Source organism: Chionomys nivalis, chromosome 12, assembly GCF_950005125.1.
Source record: "Chionomys nivalis chromosome 12, mChiNiv1.1, whole genome shotgun sequence".
Classification (NCBI taxonomy): Eukaryota; Metazoa; Chordata; class Mammalia; order Rodentia; family Cricetidae; genus Chionomys; species Chionomys nivalis.
In genome coordinates, this window is record NC_080097.1 from 61,153,685 (window position 1) to 61,181,248 (window position 27,564).

A 27,564-nucleotide genomic window follows, 5' to 3' on the forward strand; every position below is an offset into this window, starting at 1 on the left:
TTGACAGAATACAGACAATTCTCCTGCACCAATACATTATAACCACATGTATATACACATATAATGCAGCTAAATAAGTGAAATGAATTAATTTCCTAGAACAATTTGGTAAACTTATTAGACTATTTTAATCATTATTTTGCACTTTTTGTGTGTGTGTATTCACATGTGTGTGAGTACGGTGTATGTGTGTGTATGCACATGGCTGTGGAAACTAGAGGAGGATATCAGATATCCTATACTATCATTCTCCATATTATTCCTTTGAGACAGAGTCTCTTCTGAACTTGGAGCTAGGCTGGAGATCAGCAAGTTTCAGGGATCCTTCTCCCAGTGACTTTGGCCTTCCACTCTAGTAAGGCTACAAGCATGTCGAGCAGTCATGCCAAGCTGTGTATGTGAATGTTAGGAGCCAAACTCAGGTCCTCACGCTTATACAGCGAGCACTCTTATCCGTGGAGCTGTTCCTCCAGCAACTCAATAGCCCATTTAAAGGCCAGGAAAGATTTTATAGAAAACATAACGAAGACAGAGGAGAATTTAATGATATGATAACAAATGTTGAAGATATTGATGCCCATATAAATGTTTTTAGCCTCAAATAAAATTAATACAATTATGTACTTGGCCTCAAAGAAAATCTTTTTTTTTTTTAAAAAAAAGGTATGCTCTCCAATCATGATAAATGAATATAAAAATTAAGATCTCTCTCCTCTAGCACATGATTCTGATCAAAATATATTATAATATATTTTTAAAAAATCTATGTCTTCCTTGGATAGGAAATGGGACAAAAAGGGAGGTACTAAAATCTCCTAAAATTCAAATGAATTTTTAGTCATACTCATCTTCTGAGGGTTTGCTTACTATTGACTTTAAGAAGATCTAATGGTTCTCACAGGTCTCTACAAGAAGGGAAACAACAGGAGGCTTGAGTGTTATTCCTCCAGCAGATTAGGTTGGATGAGGATATCTTTTCCTCATCAATGGTTTCTTTGTGAAGTTGTTTCAGAATGGAAATTGGTACGTGAAGATATGATGCTACAGTTTACAGAAATCTGATCAAAAATCTCCCACAACACCTTGCTTCTGATTATTATATAACAAGATGAACGCTGAGTTCAAAATACAAAATAAAAATTTCCCAATGAGCAGTCACCAGCAAAGAAGCTTGTTCTGTAACAGTTCTGGGAAGCTGAAATTTATGACACCTTGTACATACCGACAAGTACAAGGGCAGAGTTCGTCTGCCTGGTGTGTTCCGTGCAAGGCCCCGTGGAATTGAGTTAGTTTTTCATGTCAAGTTTCATTTTGTCAAAATATGGAAGTTATTATTGGCAGAACTGAAAGCTCTGCCTGATGACAGGACCTTGGCTCTATCGGGTGCTGCTGCTGACCCCTCCCACCTGCTATGGAAGCTGATTGGCCCATGCAGACGGCTGGGGCAACCCAGAGGAGAAGGATCATGATCACTATTTATTGTTAATGATTACACTTCTACTTAGGGCATGTTGAAATGTTGTTCGTTTTTACATTATAATTGTACTATATGGAACATGTTCTGAGCCCACCTGAATGAAGATTATCATTTTCTTAGACGTTTGGAATGAAAAATCCAAGGAAATTGGTATCTGAGGGTGCTGACTCAAGCTTCTTTATCTCAACGTTTGTACGAGGAGGAAAGCTTGGTTTCATTTACTGTTTTAGAGAACATTTAATATGGACATTTTCTGAGAGTGAAATTTGTTTGCCATTAGCCTGAAAAGATGAATTAAATAAATGTCGATATTTAGCTAAAAAGTCAAAAATATAAAAAAAAATAAATGTAGAGAGAAGAAAAGGCTCAATGGATATATGAAAAACAAGATATTCTCCCAACTGGCAATTCGTCTAATTTACTTGAGGTAAATCTGGATATAAGCTAGAATATAAAATTTCCTTCAACTTGCTCCTTGAAGCTTTTCCTTGGGACTCCTTGGGCTGTAGAGTCTTTGAGGTCATGTGTGGACATAGCTGTGTGGCTAGTGCGCCTCTTTCTCAGTGCTGGGCATCGGGCCCAGACCTTGAACATGTTGCATAAGCACTTTACCACTGTGCCCTCAGCCCTGGAGTATTTTTGGTGCAGCTTTGTTGATTGGCTTCAAGGAGCATCTCAATTATGTAAGTCTTTGTGGGAGTGAGAAAGCTGTGCATGGGTTCCTGTCAATGGGTGGAGAGATGGTGGTGGAGGAGAATTACAGTAAATTTCCCATTCAAAGACAATTGCTGCTGGTATTTATCCATACCTTCCCCTCTTCTGCAGCTTCAACAGGCATAGGAGGAAATACCACTATGCCCGGAACTTTCCTCCCTCTTCATGTATACCTGCTTCCCTTCTTTTTCTAAAATTAAAATGGGGAAAATATGATTACTATAGCAGGAGAAGTAGTGGACTTTCTATTCTCTCCTTTTTTTTTTTTTTAAAGACACCCAACCAGCTGCCAGGGCTCTCTTCTGACTGTGTTCCACAGAACTCTGTTGATAATACCATTGATAAAACCATTGATTGGTCATAATTGCTGTGGATAATTGTGTTTTGTTCCCAGTCGTGTGCTCACTCTTCTGTTACGACCACAGAGGAAACGTGAACTGAGCACTGTGAACCTCACTCCGACTTTCTGTTTTCGTACTATCTAGAGACAGATGACAGAATGGGATCAGCTTCCATATCTTTGCAACTTCTGGCCCAGCTGAAGCCACAGTATGATTTCTACATTTATGAATTTGGAATGAAAAGGAGAAGTTTTAAACAAAATCTCTTTTGTTAGTAGCACGAATAGCAAAAACCCAGAGACAGAAATTGGGGTTCAACCTGAAAACCAGAAAAGCAAACAGTCAAGCCACTAGAGAAGTCTTATCCTCTATCAAGACTGGGTGACTGCAAACTAAGCAGCCTAAGCCTCTCTCTGCTCCCATTTTATATTCCCACTAAGGCTTGGATTAAAGATGTAGGCTACCACCACCTAGATTTTTTTCTGCATTGATCTTGTGTACCCCAGGGTAGCCTTGAAGCCTTGAACTCACAGAGATTCAACTGCCTCTGTCTTCTAAATCCTGAGAATAAAACTGTGTGTAACCATTACCTGACCTCTAGTGGGTTTAGCTTTGCCTCTGAATTTCAGGCAAGATTTATTTACTAAAATATAAATAATATAGCACTATACTTGTTTATTTTCTATTTACTATTTGATAACCTTGGTCCATCACACTGCACTTACCAACCGTGTGGCCTGAAAATGAAAAAAAAAAACATGCCATGTTTAAGAACTGAGAAAATGTGTGTGCTTCTTAGTATGGTTGTTATGCTAAAGTTATTAACTGACGGACTTATAAGCAGTAGATATTGATCTCTCCCAGGTCCGTAGGAAGGAAGCCAAAGAACAAGTGCCAGCATGGGAGGGTTCCAGTGACAGCCCTCTTCAGAACTATAGTCTGCTACCTCTCTTGTGGCCAAAGCCAGAGAATGGAAGGCATCTTAGCCTCTGACTCTGAGTGCACTAATCCACCCCTACGGGTTCTCACTGAAATGCCCTGCATGGAATACATCTATACTGGGGCTGGGATATGGCAATCAAATTTCAGAGGAACAAATATTCAGTATTTAACAGTGAATATACAAAATCAGGAACACACTTGAATTCCTTGAGGATTTCTTATCTGCTTACTGCCCACTGTAAACCTTCTGGGAAAAAAATTACAGACACACAGAGATACAGCAGGACCTAGGAGGAAACAAATCTTTAAATAGTGTTTTTCTCGGTGCTTTAGAAAGGAGATTTGAACTTAATGTTCAGTGTTGATTCTTTTAATTAAATTGTACCTAATTCACTGAAATTATAAAAATTGAATGCTTCCCAGCCATAAAATTGGGGTTAATTGTCTTATTCAGGAAGGAAACCTTGGAAAATGCAGATAGACTCACCGAGGACAGTGTCCATAGGTGTTGCTACTGTGGGATCATGCTGGGTCATCTCTCATGGGAAACTGGGATTTCTTTCTCTATAGAGTCTTATTTGGGGTTATAAATCATCTGCGGTCATTGAAGGAATCCTTGGTGAGCTCAGGCTCACAGGTTCTCACAGGTTACTACGAATTCCTTTACTTAAGTGAGTGGTGCAAGTTACCCCAGCGACAGGGAATGAGATAGTTTGGAAAACAAAATATACTAATCACTTAAGTTGAGAGTGCAGAACATGGAAAAGGAGCTATTATTGGTGGTGTAAGTGGAGCGTGAGTGGCCAAGTCTCACTTCTGAGGGCCTTCAACCACCGGGTTTCACTCATGGAACATTCTAACTGCCTTCCAGAGTTAAAAAGCCCAAGCTTAGGGCTTCAAATCTCACCAATTCCTGAGTTTACTTCAAGTTCTGGACTTGAAATACCACCAACCCCCACCCTACAAAGCTCATCTTGGAAAGCTCCACCATACCGGAAGGAAAGCTATATAAATCCCGTCTTAAGCTCAGTTTTCTGCTGCTTCTCATCTGAGCAGAGGCAGCCACCTTCTTGGGATTTTTCCCTCTCCTTTGTAAGGATTGCTGTGTGGTGTGACTCTGTGGTATTCCTTGTTTCCCCACTGCAGGATGCCTTTCATCTGAGCTGTAACACACCTAGGGGCTCTACTATGACTATATAGAAGGCATCTAAGCCTAGCAATCTTTGGTCACCAGGGCATAGACAGTGGTCACGGATCTGTGAAAAGGAACTGACAAATCATGCTTGGGAGCCCAGAATGGAGGTGAGCTTGGCCAAGCTGTGTCCTATGGTGCAGGGTTGTACTTCCGGGGCTGCATTAGCAATTGTCTAGCATTTCCTCTCAGACTGTGTGGAAGACTGAATGCCAGTAAGAAACAAGGGGTGGTCCAGCGGTTGGCTATGGGTGTGGCACAACCTCCATCATTGGCTTCTATCTCCTGTATTCTCAAATGAAGGTGGGAGAGAGAGAGAAAGAGAGAGAGAGAGAGAGAGAGAGAGAGAGAGAGAGAGAGAGAGAGAGAGAGAGAGAATATGAGATTCCTGCGTATTTGGCAGTTTTTCTAACATTAGTTGGAAAAATTTAAGAGGCAGAAGAGAATTTGTAGCTCAGGGTTATAGGGCAAATGGGTGATTTCACTCCCCAAGAGCATGCGCAGAGTATTTCAATTAGCCGGTTTATTACCTTTGAAAGTCCTACAAAGATCTCCTGAAATATTGTGGCCAACACATGCCTATCTCACGTGGTTTACTTGACTACTGCATTCCTTGCTTTACCGAGGAACACTAGGCAAGGAGCCACTCAGAATATTCTCATAAATTATGTACTCCTCTTTCTTCCACTGGAAAGTGTTATATATTACATTCACATAGAAAGCAAACAATGACTCCATATCCCACAGGAATTACCTGTGAGGCTGCATCAAAGGCAAACTCATTTTGTGATGGTAAGGCTGATGAATGCTAAATATGAAGCCATAGAGAACAAGACTCTATAGTTTCACAAAAAAAACATGTTCAGGATTTTCGGTCTTAAATTTACTTTCCTTCAAAGAAATAAATGTTAAGCATTATTTTTTCCCATTTGTTTTTGATATTTTTTTTCTTGCTGAAACATGCAGAAATAGAGTTAAGCCATACAACCATAGTTGTAAGGAAGCCTGGAGTGTCAGATACAGGTTTGGGTACAGACCAACAATGACAGGAGAGCTCTGCGTGCTCATGTCACAGAAGTAGGTGGCAGAGTGGCTGTGCTGGAGTCCTGAGAAGTGCAGGGTGCTGACACGGGCTTTGGTATCAAGTGAGCCTGATAATCTTCTATCCCTTTTCTCTTCTCCATTTGACAGCAACATGAAGAGAAGCTGCAGTTTTTCCCCAGATCCTGCCTGTACCAGGACTGTCTACAGCAGTGCTTGAATAATTGCAGTAGATAGTACTGTTTCTTCCTTCCCAGGTGCTCAGGAGTGGAGGGTTTTGCTGCACTGTCATCTCTCCACTTATCCCTGTGCAGAGAGAACATTCCAGAAGGATGGGGTCACTGGTTACTCCATCACCCAGGTCCTCCTCAAGAAACCTAGGTGAGGCAACTCGAACCTTGTTGACACACTGCACATTGTACAGGTAATTCCTCTACTCTTATAGCTCCCTTAGCAAGGGACAGTAAACTCACAGTCTAGCTGAAACCACAGAATCACTGCTAGCAAGCAGTGTCTTCATTTTTTCTTCTTCCTTGTGCCAGCTCCCTGAGCACTCAGGTTCAGGAGACCTACAAACTGACCAGAGCTCTCCCGATACAGCACTTCTTCCTTTTGTAGTTCACTAGTTCACTCAGACCTTCCTTTTTATAAAGGAAGGGGGAAGAGGGAGAAGAGAAAAGGAGAGAGGAGAGAGAGAGAGAGAGAGAGAGAGAGAGAGAGAGAGAGAGAGAGCAAACAGCACCCTCTTCAGGACACTTAGATTACTGAGAAGCACTTCTGAGACAGAGGTGTTTACATTTTTCTTATTAGAAATGAATTTTTTAGAATCTCAGATTCCATGAGGATTTTTTCCAAGGCGCATCAACTGAATAAACTCAAACAAGGAAGGGAAACACACTGACTGATGGATTTGAACAGCGTGTCTGGGCTTCAGGCCAATGAGTGCAAGGGAACTGAGTCTTGCAAGTGCACCCATTTCTCTACGTCTCTCTGTGTGTCAGTTTCTTCCCCTGGGACAGATGCCACTACTAAGCAGAGGACGTGATTGCAAACATTTCCTAGCTGGGGTTTACCTCACAGTATAGTCTCCAAACACCAAGAAAACAATCAAACTTCCTCTTTCTAGTTTCAAATTTTAAAATTTTGAAATAAAGCATAGATTACCTCCATGCAAGTACAACCCACCACATCCATATCACATTCTTAGAATTTATCCTTTCTTGAAATCAAAACTTGAACCATTTACTAATGCTCAGCTAAGTTGCAAACCTTGACTTTAAAAAAAAAAGACAGATGTGGATTGTTGTGGGAATGGCACGAAAGGGCTTTTCTCGAAGACTTCCTTAAACACAAATGGTGACTTCTGATGAACTGGGATAATTTAAGAGTCGCACTGCTCTTCTCTAGGAGGTCTAACCTTTCTGTGCCAAGCTGACTGCCAGAGTCAGCTTCTTCACTTTCTCAACTCTTACACAAGAATGTGGGAGAAAGAGCAAAGATCATAACCACTGATGTGTATTTAGTTCTACTGTAGACCAAGCATTATGTTAAATGAAAAATCACATTGCATTGTGTCAGCATCTAACTTTACAGAAGAGGAACTGGAGACCATCAGGAGTTGCACAAATTCTTACAAATTCTTAAGCTTATATAATTTGTTAGTAGTGATGGATTAGACTCAATGACCTCCACCCACTTTTTGGGCTAACACCCAATGCCATGTTTTTCTGTGTGTGTATATCAATGTTTGTTAGGATTTTGGGCATGTGGGGGACAGACAGGATTTCCCCATCATGCTCATTGCAGTCAATGTTAGATAGTTTTCTACATAAAATTTGTCTGTATTTTAAGTCCTAAACTCAATTTCTTACTGTCTCAGGCAAGGTCCCACAGAAACACCATTTTCTACATGAACTCTATGACAGCTGAGACACCTAGAACTAATTTTCCCCATTAAAACCACTTGAGAAAAGGAACTACACTAGCAGAAATCAAAGGCATCACAGTCAGAATCACCTCTTTGAGAACTAGCTGAGTTGGTACTTATGGGTCAAGGCTAACCTAGGTTAGTCTCAAGGAAGAAGCTGGGGAAAGAGTCACCTTGACCTTCTACTTCTTCCCTCTGAGCTCTGTTGGATCTCCTCTTGAGTAGGACCCAGAAGGCAAGCATGTTCATGGATATATTCTCCACAGATTGTTGGCCTGGGGGCTGAGCACAGGGGGAGGTAGGGAGAGGGACTTGGAAGGTCAGATGGGAGACAGCAGGTAACAACTCAGTAAGGTGATGGAGATGATGAGGCCTGAGCAACGGAGGCTCTGTGAGTCTTGGTAATGATTTGGGATTCATATCAAATTGATCCTACTTATAGTTTTCTACTTTTATTAACTTTGTTCTTGGAAAATTTCATGCATGTACATACTGCATTCTGATTACTTCTACACCACCACCATCTCTATTTGTCTCCCATCCCTATAACGACTTCTTCACCCCAAATCCCATTTCTACTTCTTTGACTTTTTGTTTTATGACTTAGCAATGAAAAAAGACATAAAAGAAGACATGACTACTCCTAAAGTGTGCAGAAGATTTTTTTTATCATAGATAAAGGGAGGAAAGCAGGCAGAGGGAAGAGTCCATGCTGAACATATCCAGCAGTCTGAACGGTTAAGTTTTTTACTGGACTGACAAACTTCTCCCCTGATGCAATAATCCAAATCAGACCAAATCAGACCGAATTAGAAGAAGCCCAGATTTAATGGATGCCAATGCTCCCGGGAAGCCCCCTGGGAAAACACGGAGAGGAAAAGGGGGAAATCATGTGTTCATTCTCTGGGGGGCAGTTTTAATAGCCTATGGGAGTGGTCTTGACCCTCCCTGGGCAGGGGTCACCATTTGACTGGCTTTCTTGGAGGTGGAGTTTGGATTGAGACAACTCCCAAGGGAGATGGCTTGAAATGGAACTTTCCACCCAACATTCCAAAATGGATGCCAGGATCTGGGGTGAGGCCCCCAACCCAACATTCCAGACTCTTTGGATAAAGGGGTGCCGGGGAGCTGAGGTGATACTTCCAACTAGACATTCCAGACTCGTTGGATAAAGGGGTGCTGGTTCAAGTCTGTCTATTTCCTGCAGACATGGGGTGTTGTGGGGAAGGGGAGAGTTATAAGTAGGTGGGCTCATGCTCAGTGAGAGGCGTGACTGAAGAGGCATCTGGTTTACTGCTATCCTGGAGACCTCAGGCAGCTGTTCTTTGAGGGAGATGAGAAGACAGGTGGCTAGGAGAACAAATATATTGTTATTATTGGCCCTATGGATGGGGCTAGCCATGGGAAGAGTCATTAACTGCCAGAAAGAATGGGACAGAGAAGTGCCCTGGTTGTACAGGTGAGGCTCAGGTGAATAGACACGAGAGCAGATATGCCCTTTAAAACCAGATTTTAGTTGGTTGGTGTCTTTTTGAGCCAGAAGAGTTGGTACCAATGGTGAAGTCCCAGGAGTTGGTGCAGATGTTGGTATTGTCTATAAGGCCCTTTTTAAGTTGGTCTTGGCCCAGACAGCAGAAGTGACCTGTATTTTTTTTTTTTTAACCAGACCTGATATTTTGATAAAGCAGCAGAACTTTTTCAGGAACCTTTAAGTATCTGTAAGACAACTGGAACAGATTTACATCTTGGTGTCATAGGTTAAAAGGTATGAACATTTTAGAGGACAATTAAAGGGAATTTGTTTGGAACTTTGTATCTTTGAAGATATATCTGGGACCTGTTAATCCTGGACTATGAAGTCTGTTAAAGAGGCACACCTTTTTATACTTTAAACAGGAAACTTAATAAATGAAGTAATGAGTTACCAGTACCTTAAGTCATCAAATGCCATTAGACAGATCTAAGTAGTCAGCATAGGTTTTTGCATCTAGGATACAAGGGTGCATTTAGTAAGATCATTTCAAGTAAGATGCAAGTTCACACTGTCATAGTTAAGCTCTTGGCATACTCACAGAAATATGAAGCCCTTCCACAAAGGTATAGAGTAGAATTTGCTTCATGGAGATTTCTTTGCTTGCAGAATATGTTTCTATGAAGTTGTTATTCAAAGTCAAAATGTGCCAGATGGCTATGAAGAAAGGTCTAACATATTTCACAGAATTTGAAACTCTTGACATAAATTAACTTTTCTTTCCTTCAAGGCCAAATTCAGACTATTAAAAAGTAATTAAGAATGTTCTGAAGTATGTGCTATATTAGAGTTCTTCTAACAGAATATTTGAATGTTAAGATGATAAAATTAAATAAATAATGGCCAGCTACATTTCTGTCCAAATCAGATGAATATGGAATAAGGATTTTATAGTTTAAGAAATTGGTCATCCAAATCACTGATAGAATATCCCTAAATGTGGCATTTTTGCCATAATAGGTACCAAATTAGGCATGTTACCCTAAAGGTATTACTTTTCACAGAAATTAGGAGTGAAGCTGTATCCAAGTTTTATTAAAGTCTTTACTGAGAAAACCAGTAGTAAAAAATACTGTTTCCACAAGGGGTTATAGGAAAAGAATGCAAATGAGTTGACCTTAAATTAAGGTATCATTTGTGTCCATGTGGTGGTTTGAATGAAGATGGCTCCCATAGGCTCCCATATTTGAATTCTTGGTCCCTAGTTGGAAATGTTTGGGAAGGATTAGGAGGTGTGGCCTTGTTGGAGAAGGTATGTCACTGAGGGTAGGCTTTGAGCTCTAAAATACCCATACCAGGTCCAGCCTTGCTTTCTCTGTCCCCAACTTGCTGAGGAGATGAGAGCTCTTGGATACTGTGCTTGCTGCCATAGTCCTCGCCATGATGGTCATGAACTTACCCTCTGAAAACAAGCCTCTAATTGAATGCTTTCTTTTGTGAGTTGCCTTGATGAGGATGACAGCAATCAAACAGCAACTAAGTCAGTTCACATTACAATCTGGGGTTAATTTTTCTTTCCGCTTTGCAGGTTAACTTCCAACTCACAGAAATGTAAAGCATCTGCGCATTTCCCTCAGTAACAGATTGCTAAATAAACAAGCTGCAAGTGCATTCCCCAGGAGTGTCAGATTAATGTTCACTTGAAAACGCTCTCCTGAGCTCCCATGCTCCTCCTACAAAGCTAACTCTTTCTTAGCAGACCCATAATATTTTCTTTCACAGTGCTGTTAGTAAATGACCTTGTCGTTTCCCACTGTCCTTCCTAAGGAGAGATGCATGTTCAAATGCCTTTGTATATTGCACTAACTCAGTCTTCTATAGTTTTTTTTTGAAAGTTTATGTGTAGCATTTATTTAGTGGATTATGGTGGGAAAAGGAAAGGGGGAAGAAGAGAGAGAGAGAGAAAGAGACACAGAGAGAAGGGGGGAGAGAACAGAAGTTACCTTTTCAGGAGAGAGGTGGAAAGAGTCTTCCATAGTTTTGAAACTCATCAACAGATCTTTATCCAAGTTATAAATGCCAAGCTGGCTTCAAGGAAATTTATTAGGTTTATTGACACAAGTTTTCTTTTGTCAAATCTTCTGTTGAACTTTCTCAAACATTACCTTATGAAGATTGGCTGAGAATTTATTCGTAATGTTTAGCATAGTCCAAACAGTGGTCTCCCTGCTGATCGAGGGAATATATTTCAAGGGAATGAATTTCTAAGTTTTGTACTTTCCTATGCAACATTCAAAACGGCCTAAGAACTTGATTATAGTTTTCATATATTTGCGCTTATTTCCCAGTTGCCTTTGCTCAGTTTGTACAAAAGGGATAACTTACAACAGTACCTTCTGCTTGAAAAATTCAGGGGTGTCAGTATTTTTTCTTTGCTGAAAACCATAATATACCAGCAAAAGAGAAGTAAAACAAAAAGCAAAATAAAACAAACAAGAACCTCTAAACAAACAAGCAACAAAATATACCCATTGAGACTTCACTGGGGGAAAACAAATCTTTCTTTTGCAGTTGCAGATAGCTTCTTGTTTAGAGGTGCGAGCCTTTGTCTACCATGGCCTGAAGCTGTGTAGGCCCTCTGTATATGACACCATCTCTATGAGTTCATATACTCATCAGTCTTGTTGTATCCGGAAGACACATTTTCCTTGGAGTCATCCATCCCCTGTGACTCTTAGTATATTTCTGCCTCCATTTCTGTATAGCATATCTGTATAGTCCTGAGGAGAGCGGTTTGATCAAGATATCTCATTTAAGACTGAGTGTTCCAAAATTTCTTTCTCAGCACATTGTTCATTTGTGGGCCTCTGTGTTAGTCCATCTACTGCATGGAGAATCTTCTCTGATGATGGATAAAGCAAGGCATTGATAGATGGGTAGAGAAGAATGCCATTAGGAAAGTTATTGCATTGCTATGTCCCTTTAGCAGAATAATAGTATTTGGTGTTCTCCTATCCCAGTCTCAGATTCTTGGTCACTCTAGCACTGTCAGGCATGAGTTCTGTCTCATGGTGTGGGTCTTAAATCCAATCAGAGAGTGATTGTTTACCCCATAATGTCCATGCCACTATTATACCAGTATTTCTTGTAGGTAGTTTATCATTGTAGATGGCAGGACTTGTAGCTATTTTGGTGGTTACAGTCACCTTTATCCTCATGACTCCTTTGAATACCATGGACATTAGTCATGGGGGAAGGCACCAGCTTATCTTCTCCATGTTCAAAGAGAAATGTATGTGCTGTTTGAAGAAATTGGGCCTTATCATCGGTTTGTGAAGAGGTGAAGAGCAGACAATACTCTTGGCCATAGCCTTAGTTGTTCAGGCTCTTTGCCCAGTACTCAACTAGATGTAACCATTTCTGACACTAGAAGTTTCACTTGGTGGTGAAAGATATCTAGTTGGGGCATTGTCTCTTCCATTATTTCATTACTCCATTTAGATTTCTTTTATATATGTAAATTTTTAAAAAAACTTCTTCAGTAGGAGGTTTCCACACGATGCCTCAAATGACCTTTGGTGTTGTCTCTCCCCATATTTCCTCTCTTAATCCTCTATTGCCTCCACCCCTCTCCCCACTTAGTCCTCCTACTCCAGTCACCCCGTCTCTCCACATAACTATATATACTATTAGCCTTCACTTGGGGATTCTCCACTCCCCACTAGTCCCTTACTTAATATCTAGTGTCTGTGGCTGTTTGTATTATACATAAACATTGAAGGCTTAAAAGCTAACATCCACATATAAGAAAAACATGCATTATTTCATTATTTTGTTTTTGTAACAGCTGAATAATATTCCATTGTGTAAATATATATTTTCATTATCCACTTATTCATTAATGGACATCTTAGGCTGTTTCCAATTTCTGGCTAGAACACAGTAAACATGGATCGACAAGTGTCTCTAGAGTAGGATGTAGAGTTCTTTTGGGGTACACACAAGTGTTGTATAGCTGAATATTGGGGTAGATCTATTCCCAGCTTTCTAAAGAGCTGTCACACAACTTCCCATAGTGGCTGTATAAATTAGCATTCTCATAAGCAGTGAGTAAGTGTTACCCTTTCCTCACTTCCTCACCAGCAAGAGCTGCCATTCATTTCATTGATCTTGGCATTTCTGATGGGTATAAGAAAAAAATCTCAGAGCAGTTTTCATTTGCATTTCCCTTATGACTAAGGATGTCAAACATTTCTTTAAGTGTTTCCTTAGTCATTTGTGCTTCATCTCTTGAGATTCTGATTAGTTCTGTACCTCATTTTAAAATTTGTGTTGTTTTCTAAATGTCCAGGTTGTTTTTTGTCTTTATATATTTTAAATATCAACCCTGTGTTGGATGTACAATTTGTAACGATCTTTACCTATTCTGTAGCTTGCCACTTTTCCTGAGTGATGGTGTCATTTACCACACAGAAATCTTTGGCTTCATGAATTCCCATTTATTAATTGTTGGTCTTAGTGCCTGTGCTATTGCTGTCTTTTTCAGAAAGTTTTTTCTTGTGTCAATGAGTTCAAACCTATTCATTGAACACACTTCTATCATGTTCAGGATATCTGCTGTTATACTGAGGGCCTTGATCCATTTGGAGTTGAATTTTGTGCAGGGTTATGAATATGGATTTAATTCTTTTACATACAGCTATTCATTTGACTAGCACCACTTGTTGAAGATTCTGTGTCCTCCAGTGTGTATTTTTTTTTTGTCAAAAATCAGGTGTCCATAGTGTGTAGATTTATGTCTGGGTCTTAAATTAGATTCCATTGATTAACATGTCTGTTTTCAGGTGTGCTGCTAAGTTAGCAATATGAGATCTCTCCAGTTTGTTCTGTTCACTTATGTTGTAAACTTGTCTCTTAGAATTGCCTTGATTATGTTACATAGGTTTGTTGTGTTTTTATTTTCATTATCTTCTAAAAATTTAAAATTTCTTTCTTGATTTATGTCTTTACCCATTTTTCATTCAGTATGGAGCTGTTAATTTTCCATGAGTTCATAAAATTTCTGTTGTTGATATCTATCTTGAATCCATGGTGGTCAGATAGAATGCAGGATGTTATTTCACTTTTCTTGTCTCTGTTGAGGCTTGCTTTGTGTCAAGTGTGTGTTCAATTCTAGAGAAAATTCCATGAGCTGCTGGGAAGAAAGTATATTCTTTTGTGTTTGGGTACAATGTTCTATAAATGTCTGCTAGATCTATTTGATTTATGACATTATTTAGCTCTAATATTTCTCTGTTTTGTTTTTGTCTGGGTAACCTGTCTATTGATGATAGTGGGGTATTGAAGTCATCCATTATCATTGTGTGAGGGTCAATATGTGATTTTATCTGCAGTAATGTTTCTTTTATTAACATGGGTGCTCTTGTGTTTAGTACATAAATGTTAAGAATTGTAATATATTTTGGTTGGACTTTTTATTTGATGAATATATAGTATCCTTTCCTATCTCTTCTGATTAGTTTTGAAGTATATGTATTTTGTCAGATATTAAAATGGCTATACTGGCTTGCTTCTTGGGTCCATTTGCTTGAAATAACATTTTTTTCTATCATTTTATCTTGAGATAATTCCATCTTTGATGGAAAGGCATCTTTCTTGGATGCAGCAGAAGGCTAGATCCTGTTTTCTAATACAATTGGTTAGTCTGTGTCTTTTTACTTGACTAACTCTTCTGATAGTATTTGCTTCTTGTGTTTTCTTAGGTTTGGTTAGCATCTTCAACATGAAGTTTTTATTCTAGTGCCTTTTGTAGAGTTGAATTGGTAAATAAACACTAATTAAATGTAGTTTTTACAGTGGAATAGTTTTCTTTCTTTGTCTATTGTGATAGATAGTTTTTCTGGCTCTAGAAGTCTGACTTGGCACCTGTGGTCTCTTTGAGTTTATAAAACATCCACCATTCCAGCCCTTATGAGTCTCCATTAAGAAGCCAGATGTTTGTTGAAAATCAAATATCCTTAGGTGTGTGGATCTACATCTGGGTCTTTGATTCAATTCCATTGATTCACCTGTCAGTTTTTATGCTATTACCATGTGGCTTTCTTTTATTATTACTATAGCTCTGTAGTAGAGGTTGAAATCCTGTATGGTGTTATCTCTGGAAGTTCTTTTATTGTACAGGATTGCTAAACCCTGGAATTTTTGTTTTTCCAGATGAGGTTGAGTATTGTTCTTTCACAGTCTGTTAAGGATTGTGCTGGGGTTTTTAATGGGGATTGCATTGACTCTGTAGATTGCTTTTTAGTAAAATGGCCATTTTTACTACATTAATCCTACCAATTCATGAGCATGGGAGATCTTCCCATCTTCTGATTTCTTCAATTTCTTTCTTCAAAGACTTGAAGTTCTTGTCATACAGATCTTTCCCTTGCTTGGTTAGAGTCACACAAAGCTATTTTATATTTTTTGAGTCTATTATAAAGGCTGTGTATTCCCTGATTTCTTTCTCAGCTCATCTATCATTCAACAAAGAAGCCAAAATTATACAATGGAATACAGAAAACATCTTCAGCAAATGGTGCTAGTCTAACTAGATTTTGGCATGTAGAAGAATGCAAATAGATCCATATCCTCCACCCTCTACAAAACTCAAGTCCCAGTGGATCAAAGACCTCAACATACATCCAGGTACAATGAACCTGATGGAAGAGAAAGTGGGAAATAATCTTAAATTCATTGGCACAGGAGACAACTTTCTAAGCCGAACACCAATAGCACAGGTACTAAGATTGACATTTAATAAATAGGGCATCATGAAATTGAAGAGACTTTTTCTGTTAAGCAAAGGACACCATCAATGGAATAAAACAGCAACCTACAGAACAGGAAAAGATCTTAACTAGCTCTACATCTGACAGAGAGCTGATTTCCAAAATACATAAAGAACTCAATAAATTAGATATCAACAAACCAAATAATCCAATTTTTAAAAAATGGGGTATAGATCTAAACAAAGAATTATTAATAGAATATCAAATGGCAGAGAAACACTTGAGGAGATACTTAACATCCTTAGTCATCAGGGAAATGTAAATCAAAATGACTGTGAGATTCCATTCTACACTTGTCAGCAGGGCTAAGATGAAAAACACAAGCTCATGCTGAAGAGGATGTGGAGCAAGAGGAATATTTCTCCACTGCTGGTGGGAGTGCAAACTTTTATATCCACTTTGGAAATCAGTATGGCAATTTCTCAGAAAGCTGGAAATCAGCCAACCACAAGATCCAGCTATACCACCCTTGGGCATATGCTCAAAGGATGCTCAGTCATGTCACAAGGACACTTGCCCAACTATGTTCATAGCAGCTTTGTTGTTTACTATTAGTTATGATTGTTAATTTGTTACCATTCCTAATCTAGAAGTTAAACCTTACCAGGGAGGTTCTCAGCATTCACATCAGGCAACCCACAACCAACTATAACTCCAGCATCAGGGAATTTGATGTCTTCTGTCCTCTATGGGGCCTACATGTGCATATAAACTCATGCAGGCACACACACACACACCTATATATAAATAAAATAATAAATAAATAAATAAATAAAAGAACTTACAGTATGCTGAGCAAGGATTTCTATAGGACTAGTGCTTTGAAATAACCCTTCACATGTGCCCTCTGGTGTAGTAGTAGCATGACTGTTATTGGGTAACTAATTAACCCTAAAGGAAGAAAATCAAAATCATGCCTGGTGTTTTTAAACCTGGTCAAGAGGCCTAACTGGGGAAGTCATAGGCCTTAGGGGAACCCAAGTCATATTTTGTTATTTTGTTTTTATTTTGCCATACTGTCATATTTTCAAGTTGCCTTCTAAATACTCAAGTTTATTTCCTTCTATTAGTACTGTGGTTAGCCTTGTCAGAGATGCTTCTTATTGCAGCAGTAAACAACAGTTATTTAAGTACTCATAACTAGTCAACATGCCAAGAAAAGTGACAGTGGAGTGCTAAGGCCCAAATGGGACCTCTATAGCTCAAATGGGACATCAAGGCTCAGGGAACATCATGGAAGGGGAGAGTGTAAGAGCCATAGCACACATGAATTCACTGCATTTGTGGCTACTCACATAAGACTTGTACAACACTGGGCCTGTGTTGTAGGAGGCTGCCTGTTTGTTTCCTGGCCACCCAGACTTCCAAAATAACCACACAGAAACTGTATTAATTAATTACTGCTTGGCCTATTAGCTCTAGCTTCTTATTGGCTAGTCTTAAATCTTAATTTAACCCATTCTTATAAATCTGTGTATTACCATGATGCTGTGGCTTACCAGGTAAAGTTCTGGTGTCTGTCTTCAGTGGGGCTACATGGCTTCTCCTTTGACTCCACCTTCTTTCTCCCAGCATTCAGTTTAGCTTTCCCCACCTAGCTCTGTCCAGTCCTGCTATAGGTCTAAAGCAGTTCCTTTATTCATTAATAGTAATTACAGAATATAGAGAGGAATCCCACATCAGGCTTGTAACCATTTGGTCATGGATGGAGGAGCTGTCAAGATGACCCTATCAAGGACTATTGGAAATTAATAGTTACATAAGGAGGAATGTCATTTTCTTTGGTGGTGTAGTCACATGATTAATTCCCTTGCTCCAATAAATAATGCCCACTCATGCTCATATAAACCACTTTAATTAAACTCAGAGGGTCACACATGAATATAGACAAAGGTGGAAGAGAACTTGTTGGGAATAAGAAGAGATCAGAGGCAGACAGAAGATTAAAGAGAACAATGGGGGATGAAGATGAGTAAAATTCCACATAAGCATGTATGAGATTGCCAACAGTAAATTGCTTGTACACAAGGCACGTTTCTGTGGGGGGAAGGGAGTCGTGATGTGTTAGGTGAATAGGAACTCTTCACAGAGAGAGCCAAGATGAAGAACAGTCTGACTACAGCGGACTTCCACAGAAGAATCTCCAGGGAAACCTAAGGCTAAATCTAGCAAGAAGTAGGGAAGGGTAAATAAAGGAAGCTGACAGAATATTTCTTTCTTTATAATATGTAACATATACTATAATACACACAGGTAAGTACTTGTAGTGTATTCGCTATCCAATGTTGATACTGCTTGGGGAAATTTTTTTACCTGAGTTTAGCTTTTCTTAGTTTTAGTATGTATGTGCGTGGTGTACAGGTCAATTACCTCCTTCTTTCATATGGGTCTCTCCCATTATTTGGTGACTCCATTTAGATTTTCTCATATTTGTGTCTTTACATTTAAAAAAAAAGGACTTTTTTTCTTAGCTTAAATAGGGTGGGGACCCTTTATGGTTAGGAAACACCCCATTTCTTAGGGGTATAAATAAGGGGGGGTACTGTGGTCAGATAGCTGCTTGGCCCCAACTTTTAGGTCTGATTTTCCAAACGGCTCCTCCAGTTTGCCTCGTCACAATTACTTTAGTATCATATTTTGCAGACAAAGGAGGAATCCAGGTCAGAAAAATAGATCAGTCAGATAGAATCAATCAGGAAACAATGAGACAGACAGGATGTAGATTTGCAAACTATTACAGAATTAGAAAGAAGTAACATATGCACGAAAAATCAGATAGCTTATGCTGGAGAGTAGAAGATGGGAATTTTTAGGGCCAGGGATGTACCTCAATGGTTGAGCACTGGCTTAGTGTAGATGAGGTTCTGGATTCAGTCCTTAACACTGCCAAAGAAACAAACAAAATCAGATTTTTACAATATGTCAGAAAAGTGAACAAAGTTGAGGAAGAAAAGCAGTGTATAAAATTAAGATATGTAGAGCAACTAAGAAAGGAGTCATATATTGTAAGTCCTGGTATCTGGCCTCCCCTGTGCCCGCCAAACCTTGGCCCCTTCCCCGAGGAGGGATGAGGCAGCCCTCCAAACCTTGACCTTGACCCCTCCCCTGAGGAGGGGCAGGGTAGCTCGCCCAAACCTAAAGACCCAGTCTATTTAAACTGCTCTCCAGAAAGTCTTACCTCCTCCCCCCCGCCCCCACAGTCATGTTTGCGGCTTCCTGGGTCCCCCACTCGAGAGTGCAGGAATCCCATTAATCCTGGATATCCTTTAGTTTGGCTTATTGTGATTGTTTTGTAGGTAGAGAGCTCACGTTAGGAAAATTCCTAATATATATATATATATATATATATATATATATATATATATGACTTTGATATGATTGTGGGATATGACTTTGGTGTGATTATGGGATATGAACATAAAATTGGTAGTGTAGTGGCTTGATTGAGAAATATCCCCCTAATCTCAGGTACTTGATCCCAGCTGGTGATGCTGTTCGAGGAGACTCAGGAGATGTGGTCTTGTTGGAGGAAGTGTGCCACTGGAGGCGGGCTTTGAGAGCTTACTGCCCCACATCACCACCAGTTTGCTTTCTCCCCTAGTCCTCATGGCTGAGATGTGAGTCCCAGCTTCCAGCTCCAGCTGCCCTGCCTGCTCCCTGTCACCTGCTGTCATGCTGTCCTGTCATGGCTCTTGCTCTCTGGAGCCATAAGCTCCAATAACCTTTTTCTTCTGTAAGTTACCTTAGTCATGGTGGTTCATCACAGCAACAGAAAGTGATGCGTAGAGGTAGTTTTTAGAATAATTAACAAATTGAAAGACTTGGACAAAATTCTCAAAGGATAGCTTGAGGTTAAGCTCAGGAATTTGCTTGACCACAGTGACATTGAAAATGTCTGACCGGTCCTATGCAACACATGCATTTTGACAGCCAACAAAATAATACATGTGATCACACTTTGCAGAACTCTACAGCTTTGTGCATCACCTATATTTTATTATTGTTTTGAGAATTACAGCGTATAGAATTATGCCTGTGTTTCCTACAGTTGCTTATGAGTACTTTTTCCTCCAAAGAAAAGCAAGTCTTCCTGTGTATGCCACTGGTACCCCGGCCACTTCCTGCTATTTCTGCACAGACGCTGAGATCTGAGGTTTCTGTTAGCTCCTCTATGTTGCCTGTGTCACCGTGCCTCTCTCCATGAGCGCGCAGAAATACATCGCAGCATCTTCCATGTGCAAGTCTGTGATCTCCAGGCTGAAAGACTTTGCTGCTCTCTGGAAGTTCACGGAGAAACGGTCCTCCTTTGCATTCTGCAGCCTATAAGCTTCCTGGCGAATAACGAGAGTCATCCGCCCTCTTTGCTGTCTGTACCAGAACAAGTTATAATTACTAGTATCATTTGTGTCGTACGTGCAGTCCAGGGTTGCCGACTCTGCTTCCTGCACGAACTTTTCCTGCTGAGGCTGAGTGACCGTCTGGGCCGTGCTGGCTCCTGTGGAACAGAAGAGGGAAATGACTCCACTGTGGTATCTGTCAGAGAGAGAAACACTGTCAACCTGGTTCCTGTCTTATCTGCCTTTCCTCCTGATTCCAGTGCCAGGCAGCCCATACCAGCCTTCTGCTTCCAGGAAGCTGGGCCCAATGAAGCCGGTCTCAGAGCTCAGTGCTGTTAATCTTTCTCCCTACTTCCCATTCCTAAAGAATACTAGTAAAAGCAAATGGGTTTGCCCTCCTACCAAGAGAGGTGGAAACCAAGAACGTCCATAGCAAGTATGGCCACGCCATGTTGGAAGCTAGATTCTGATTCAGTTCTTGCTGTCAGCGACACTCAAAACACCACACCTTCAGAACAGGAAGTGGTAAGCCGAGGGGCCTGTTATGGATATCTGACTTAAAACACTTGCCAATGTGTTTTATCTTTCTCTCGGAGAAACAATCTTTCTCAAGTGAAAAAAAAAGGCATGGTCAGAACCAAACATTCTCTGGAATAAGAAAGAAAAGAAGAAAGTGATAAACTGTGTTTGTAAAGACAAAATGGGGGAAAAGCCAGGTGTGTGGTGTATACCTTTGGTCCTAGCACTCTGGAGGTAGAAATAAGATCTTTGACTTCAAGGGCAGCTTGGTCCAGGAGTGAGTGGCAGAATAGCCAGGGCAGTGTAGAGAAACCCTGTCTCAGAAAATAAAAGGGCAAGAAGCAAAAACAAAAGCCCAAACCCAAAAGAAGCAAAAACTTTGGGTGGTGGCAGTGTGGATACTGAGAAGAGTCAAGGCTAACACAATGATGAAGTTTTCGCTACATGTTTTTCTTTATCCTTCTTTTCACCCCATCCCCTTCCATCTCTCTCTTTCCGCTCCTGGTTTTTCTTTATTCCTCCTCTTTTCACCCTGTCCCCTTCCATCTCTCTCTTTCCGCTCCTGGTTCTGTCTGAAAAGTTGATATCATAAAATAGCCAGTGGGTTTAATGACAATTCTTTGACCAATATTTTAAAAAATATCCTATGTAAATGTGGATGTGTGCCTTGGTATGTGCATGGAGGTCAGAGGGCAGCTTTTAGAAGTCACCTTCTACCTTGTTTGGAGGCAGGATTTTCTCAGGATTTCTGCCACTGCGCTGTCTATGGCAGGGAAGCTACTGGTGATCCTAGGTGATTCTCCTGTCTGCACCCCCAGCTCGACATGGGAATCCGGGGATTTCAAATACATTTTATTGTGTCTAACTTCTTATGTGGTTTTGGGGATTTGAACTCAGGTCCAGGTTGTGTAACAAATGCTTCACCCATTGAACCATTTCCTCAGGCCCATGACCAGTAATGCTTTGATGGTTTGAAACATGATTGACCTAATTCTAACAGGGAGAGCGCTCAGATAATAGAGCCGGGAATTTCAACACTAACTGTATTGTTATTTGTGGAGGATAATTTTTCTTTTTGTGAGAGATGCCTGGCTTTGGTTATGCCAAGGACCTTTACCACACTGGTGGGAAGCATTATTGTGAAGGGTTTTGTCAGTGTTTCTTCATGATTTTGTGGAGGCAAAAAACCTCAAACAGCGAAACAGCCCGGCTTATTGATGATCATGGTCCCCTGCACTGCTGACAGCTCGTCATCAGCTCGCACTGTTCTCTAGACGCGTGTTTCTCCATGAGAGAGGAAAGGGCACACAGTACAGCCCTTATTCTATAATGAGGCACCTGAACAAAAACGAGAATCCACAATGCAGAGAATCGTGAATCTCATTTCCACGAATTTTCTCTACCTACAGAATCGGTGTCACCCAGACTTAGTCAAGGGCACCTCTACAGCATCAGGCCTTCTGTAAAGGCCTCTCCCTTCATAAAATCAGAAAGGGAATAGAAGATTAAATTAAAAGCTTCGGAGAGTGGTGGCTCTAATTCTCCTGTTTTGTTTGTTGTTTCCATTTGGAAAACTTGGTCCATGGTTTTTTTTTTTTTTTTTTTTTTTTGTTTGTTTGTTTGTTTTTCCCCAGAGATGTTTTCAACAGTGGAGGATTCCTTAAAGCATGCTTTTTGTCCTACTTACTGTCTTGTGGTGGAAGCCATGGGAAATTATTAGATATGTTAGGGGTCTACAGTTTCCCTTTACCTGCCCAGCCTCCTATAGGAACCCCCAGGTGATGGGACTGCATCCCTTACAAAGTCAGCCCAGCTCAAGGTGTGAATTTACTAACAAAGGTCTCTTAACTGATGCTTTCCTGATATGCCGTGTCTGTCTGGGGTCTCAGATCCGAAGCTCTATCTTGCTCTTGATAGCTTCTCCTGGTTCACCAGGCACAGCCAATAGAACTTCAGAATCTGATAGTCACCATCCAATCATGTCCCAGTGAAGTTACTGAACTCTGAAGATTCAGTACGATGATGTATGTCTCCGAACTTTCAAGTGGGCAAATGTAATGTGAGGATAGGCAGAGGGTGATCCATGAAAGGTCCCCGTGTGCAAGCTTAGCTGAGATTCACGATTCTCTGCATTGTGGATTCTCGTTTTTGTTCGGGTGCCACACGGCAGCTCTGGCCGCAAGGTTTCTCGCTAGAGTCAGACACAAAACTCAAGAAACACCTCATGAATATCGTAACCCACTGCCGTGTTCTCATGAGAACTACAGATGCAGAAGGCAGGGACAGTGGCACCAGCTGGAAGTTGACTAAAGAGCACCAGGGTTCCCAGGCATGAGCACCATCTTGAGGAACCAGGCACATTCCCTGGTCAGGAGAGGGCCCATAACTCGGCAATAAAGATGGTGAACTTCCAGGATAACCCAAGATCGCTTGCTTCTTCCTCCCCTCATGGCCTGAGACAAAAGCCTGGAAGCTTAAAACAAGGGCTTTGTGGGCTTTTTCTCCTGCCACTAGGCCTCCTGTGGATGGACTGGCTGCGCAGGTTCAAGTCCAATGAGGACATGTCACAGAACAGTTGTGTGTTACCTGGTCATCCCATCCTTCTTCAAACTGATCAGCCCTAAGCTTGAGGAGGAAAACTCTTCAGAGACCTGAAACCCAGCCCTCGAGAGTAGGTGGCAGTAGATGGGAATGCTGTCCCCTCTTTTTGCAGAAGGTTTTTTCTCTCTCTCTGTGTCTGCTGCATGACACATGGGTTTCTTCATTTTTCTTTCACTACTGATCCTGCCTGCTCCTGTCTGCTGTGGTCCAGAGTTCTCTTCTGCTGCCTGTTGAGCTCAGACCCCCCACTGTCTTTTAGTTTTTTTAACTGGCAGAGAAAACAGACCTGATCAAGACAGCTAGATGGTAACAAGCTCATACTGAGCATCCATCTAACTTAATTCTTAGATGGAAATAAAGCGATCAAAATATTTTTAAAGAATTTCCCTAAAAGGTTTACGTCATTCACTACAGTAGCTTATGATTTATCTTACCAGAGAAGGCAACAGAGACTGTTTACTAAGCCCAAGTACACCCAAGTGTCCCCCAGGTATCCTGACTTCTGCAGCACAGGTGACTGTGAGGTCTAATGGGAAGGGGATGGTGGACCAGATACTTCAGTGCGGAGGGACAGCAGCCCCTCATTGCTCTGGTTAACAAGGACAGAACCAGCCTTGAGTGTGGGCCTGAAACACTGCTCAGAAACTCACAATGCGTCCCTTTGTGGTGGTCAGCTGGGAGGCACTGGAGGCTCATTTACTTAAATACATAATGTTAAGGAGTTTATTGAAACATTAACTTCTTCTTTGTGCCTTCTGTAAAAGAGAGACCAGTTCTCAACCCTGTAGGATCCTGACAAAATGAATCTTAGGTTCACATGAGGGCTGGAGCTCCCAGATAACAGACATGGCATCTAGAAGCATCTCTGTGTTTCAGTCTTTTGAAATTCATGAAAAATTTAGTTGGGGTAAATGTCTGACTCCAAATGTCCAGATATAGGGCGATTTATATCTGTTCTTTGGGTGTGTATCAGCGATGTAACTATTTTAAAAAAACTTTTTATTGATTCTTTGTGGGTTTCCCATCATGCATTCTGATCACACTCATCTCCCTGTCCCCCCCACTTCTGCCTTCTGCCCTTGCAACCTCCGCCCTACAAACAAAATTTAATAGTAAAGCCAAAGCAACCAAAGAAAAACAAATAAACAAAACTTGGCATAAAAGCTGCAGTGTGACCCAGTGAGACATACGATGTACCCTTCAGTTAATATATCTTTACTTGTGAGTGTTCACTGCAGTGAGTCATTGGCCTGGCGTCTGGCTTCTGCTACACCCTTGATCCTGGGCCCTCACTGGGACTTCTCCTGGATATCCTATCATAGCCTTGTGTCATGGAGATGCTGTAGCCTTGGATCTGCAGGTCTGGCCCCTTTACATGCTCCAGCAGTTCATAGATGAGCTGGGTGTTGGGATGGGGTACCTAGCAGTCCTGGGTGGTAGCTGAGTTGGTCAGCCTGCCAGTTTTCCCCATCATCACCATTTGGGGAAGCTCCCCAGCACTGCCGAGGCTAGCTCCTCTAATGTAGCAGACAGCAAGGAGCTGGGCGTTTCTCCTGCTTTCCAAGCCTTTTTATAGATCTTTTGCAGATAACTATTAGTACAAGGAAGTGGCGCCCTCTTCAGGTCAAGGACATAACTACTGTTATCATTGGATTTTAGGGCCCACAAGATGGTGGCTCATTACAACATTGACAGGTGACTAAGTGATTTTACATAAATAGTGTATGTTTCTGAGAGAGAGAGGGAGAGAGAGAGAGAGAGAGAGAGAGAGAGAGAGAGAGAGAGAGAGAGAGAGAGAGAGAGAGAATACTGGCTCAAGGAGATTATAGGAGATAGAGACAGAATTGGATTGATAGAGTATTCTTCAATGGCTTCTGTCATTAAAACAGAGGCAGCTTCAAGGATTTTTAAACAAGAAGGCTAACTGTGTGGGTAGGCAGGCTACCACTTAGAACATACTGTTATAGAATTGACAGAGGAGATTTAGGGCTAAATTATTGATGAAGGTACAGATAGGATGAGAGGTTTGGAGTGGTCTGGATGTCCCAAGGCAGGATCTACCAGAATGCCTCTGAGCTGAGAGAATGAGAGTTAGATGCGTTGGAGGGGTTGGAGATTCTGTAAAAAGGCTGTGAGCAGCCTGGTAAAGAGCTTTAGCTAAAACCCAGAAGTTAGGGATTCAGATACAAAAGTAACTGACGAGGCATAGAAAGGAAAGAAGATCTCAATTAGTTTTGGAGATGGTCATGTCCTAGGTTAAAATTTTGAGGTCTTGAGGAAGTAATTGCGGTCTTAGAGGGGACATTATAGTGCATGCCAGACAGAACTTGAAGGAGAGTAGAGGTGTGCTGTAGAGACGGGTTATAAGAGGGACTGCTGAGTGCAGGCTGCCTCCACACTGGAGGAGGATGCTGGGAGTGAGGTTGAGTAGGCTGTGAGAAGGAACCTGGCCAAAGAGTTGCCTCCTAGAAAGGACTGCCCAGGATACCTGGGTGACATTTTGTGTCAGGGTCTTTCCAGGGATAACTGTGAAAAGGTCTTGGCAAGAAAGGTCAAGGGGATGGGTGAAGGAAGCGTCTTTTGAAATCAAGGACTGAGAAATGAGAAGTGGAAGGAAGTCGGGTAAAGGGTGTCAAGGGAAGGAATTCAGCTCAGTTAATTAGGTTTAAGTCTTAGATGAGGCCATAAGAGTGTTGTGGCTTTTGGACTTTCTGAATAGCAGTTCTGTGGGGGAGAATTAGGAGGCCATAAAGTTTAGTCTTTGGGAAGGCTGACAATTACAGGTTTAAGTCCCTTCAGTCCCTTAGGCATGAGTGGATAGTGAGATAATGGACAAGGATGGAGGGGTCTCTTAGCTTACTTAGAAGAAGAGTAAGTGGGGGAAGTACAGAGTGAAGAGGCATCTCAGATCCCAGGATTGAAAGATGCCAGGAGAGTTAAGAGAGTTCCTGGCAGGAGGCGAGTCTAGATGGCAGAGTAACAGGAAGTAGTTTGTTCTGGGGGTCCTACAAGGAAAAGGTAATAGAGACAAAACTATTCTAGAATGTCATGTCCAAGGAGAGGTGTTGGACGTCCAGGAAAAAACAGTAATGAACCGGAAAAGGAGTGTCCAACTAGACTGTGTGGCACATAACTAGATACAGTTTATGTTTTATAGGAATGCCTTCTACCCCCATTGCAGAGAAGGAACTCTTTCAGGGATCCAGAAAATTCAGGTAAAACTATTATTAAGCGCCCACTTCCCTGCAATCCAGTAAACATGGCATGGTCTTATAGGCTGTTGGCAGGGTTACTAGAGCTCACTGAGGGTGACAGTGGTGAAGGTGACAATTCCTGGGCTCCCATCAATCAATAGAAGTCAATCCCAGAAAACTCACTGGGCTCTAGTTCAGAAGTGGACTTCCAGAACCTGGTGGTTTGTTGAACACAATCTTGTTTTCAGTGTCCTTTTCCCCCACAAAGATGGCAGAAGTGAAACAGTGACTGTGGTTTGGGGCAGGCTCTTGTGCAGTAGCCTGCTTGGCTATGTTTAAAGCAGGTCTTGGGTGGGCCAGATGTGAGTGGGGAGGTCTTTGTTTGAGTGCTCATGGGGCTACCCCTGGGTCAAGGCTGGTGCTAGCATTTGCTCTTAACCTTATTTGGCTTGAGTTGTGAGTTTTGAGAGCCTCCTCTGCTATAAAGGGCCTAGAAGTCTATCTCCTTTTTAGGTCTCCAAGGAGCGTGAGGGTCATCCTCTAATCTTTGAGACTTCTTTCTAAGACCAGGTGCTGACAGGGAACTGAAATGGAGGTAGAGATGTAATCTTCCTTTGACAATGTAGGGAGTGAGAATTGTATGTTTAATCATAGTTTCTGGGAGGAAAATAAGGCCAGATTTTTCACTGGTGCCCTAGATAATCTCTTTGAAGTAGTCATAGTTGGCCACCTTAAGTACTGTCTTTCTTATTCCTACCAGGAGGCATGCAATTGGGAAGCCCCATTTTTGGAGATTCTTCAAATTGTGTTGGCATCCTAGTTACTTTTCTGTTGCTGTAATAAAATACCACAGCCCAAAACAACTTAAGGACAGCAGGATTTGTGCTAACTTTTGCCAGAAGACAATTCAAGGAGGGAGTCCTGTGAGAATTCTGAGTGCTTGCCAGAAAACTCCAAGAACACAAGACAAGAGCATTG

At 41.2% G+C, this 27,564-nt stretch overlaps 2 gene segments (V, D, J or C); both read right to left on the minus strand.

The window, feature by feature from the left end:
• Positions 1-20,723, minus strand: part of LOC130885018 (T cell receptor delta constant-like) — a 179,394-nt gene extending 158,671 nt beyond the window's left edge. The window contains 2 exon segments of the C gene segment in view: positions 20,128-20,430; positions 20,675-20,723. Coding sequence covers positions 20,128-20,430; positions 20,675-20,723 — 352 coding nt within the window.
• Positions 1-27,564, minus strand: part of LOC130885019 (T-cell receptor alpha chain constant-like) — a 463,384-nt gene that overhangs the window by 236,277 nt on the left and 199,543 nt on the right.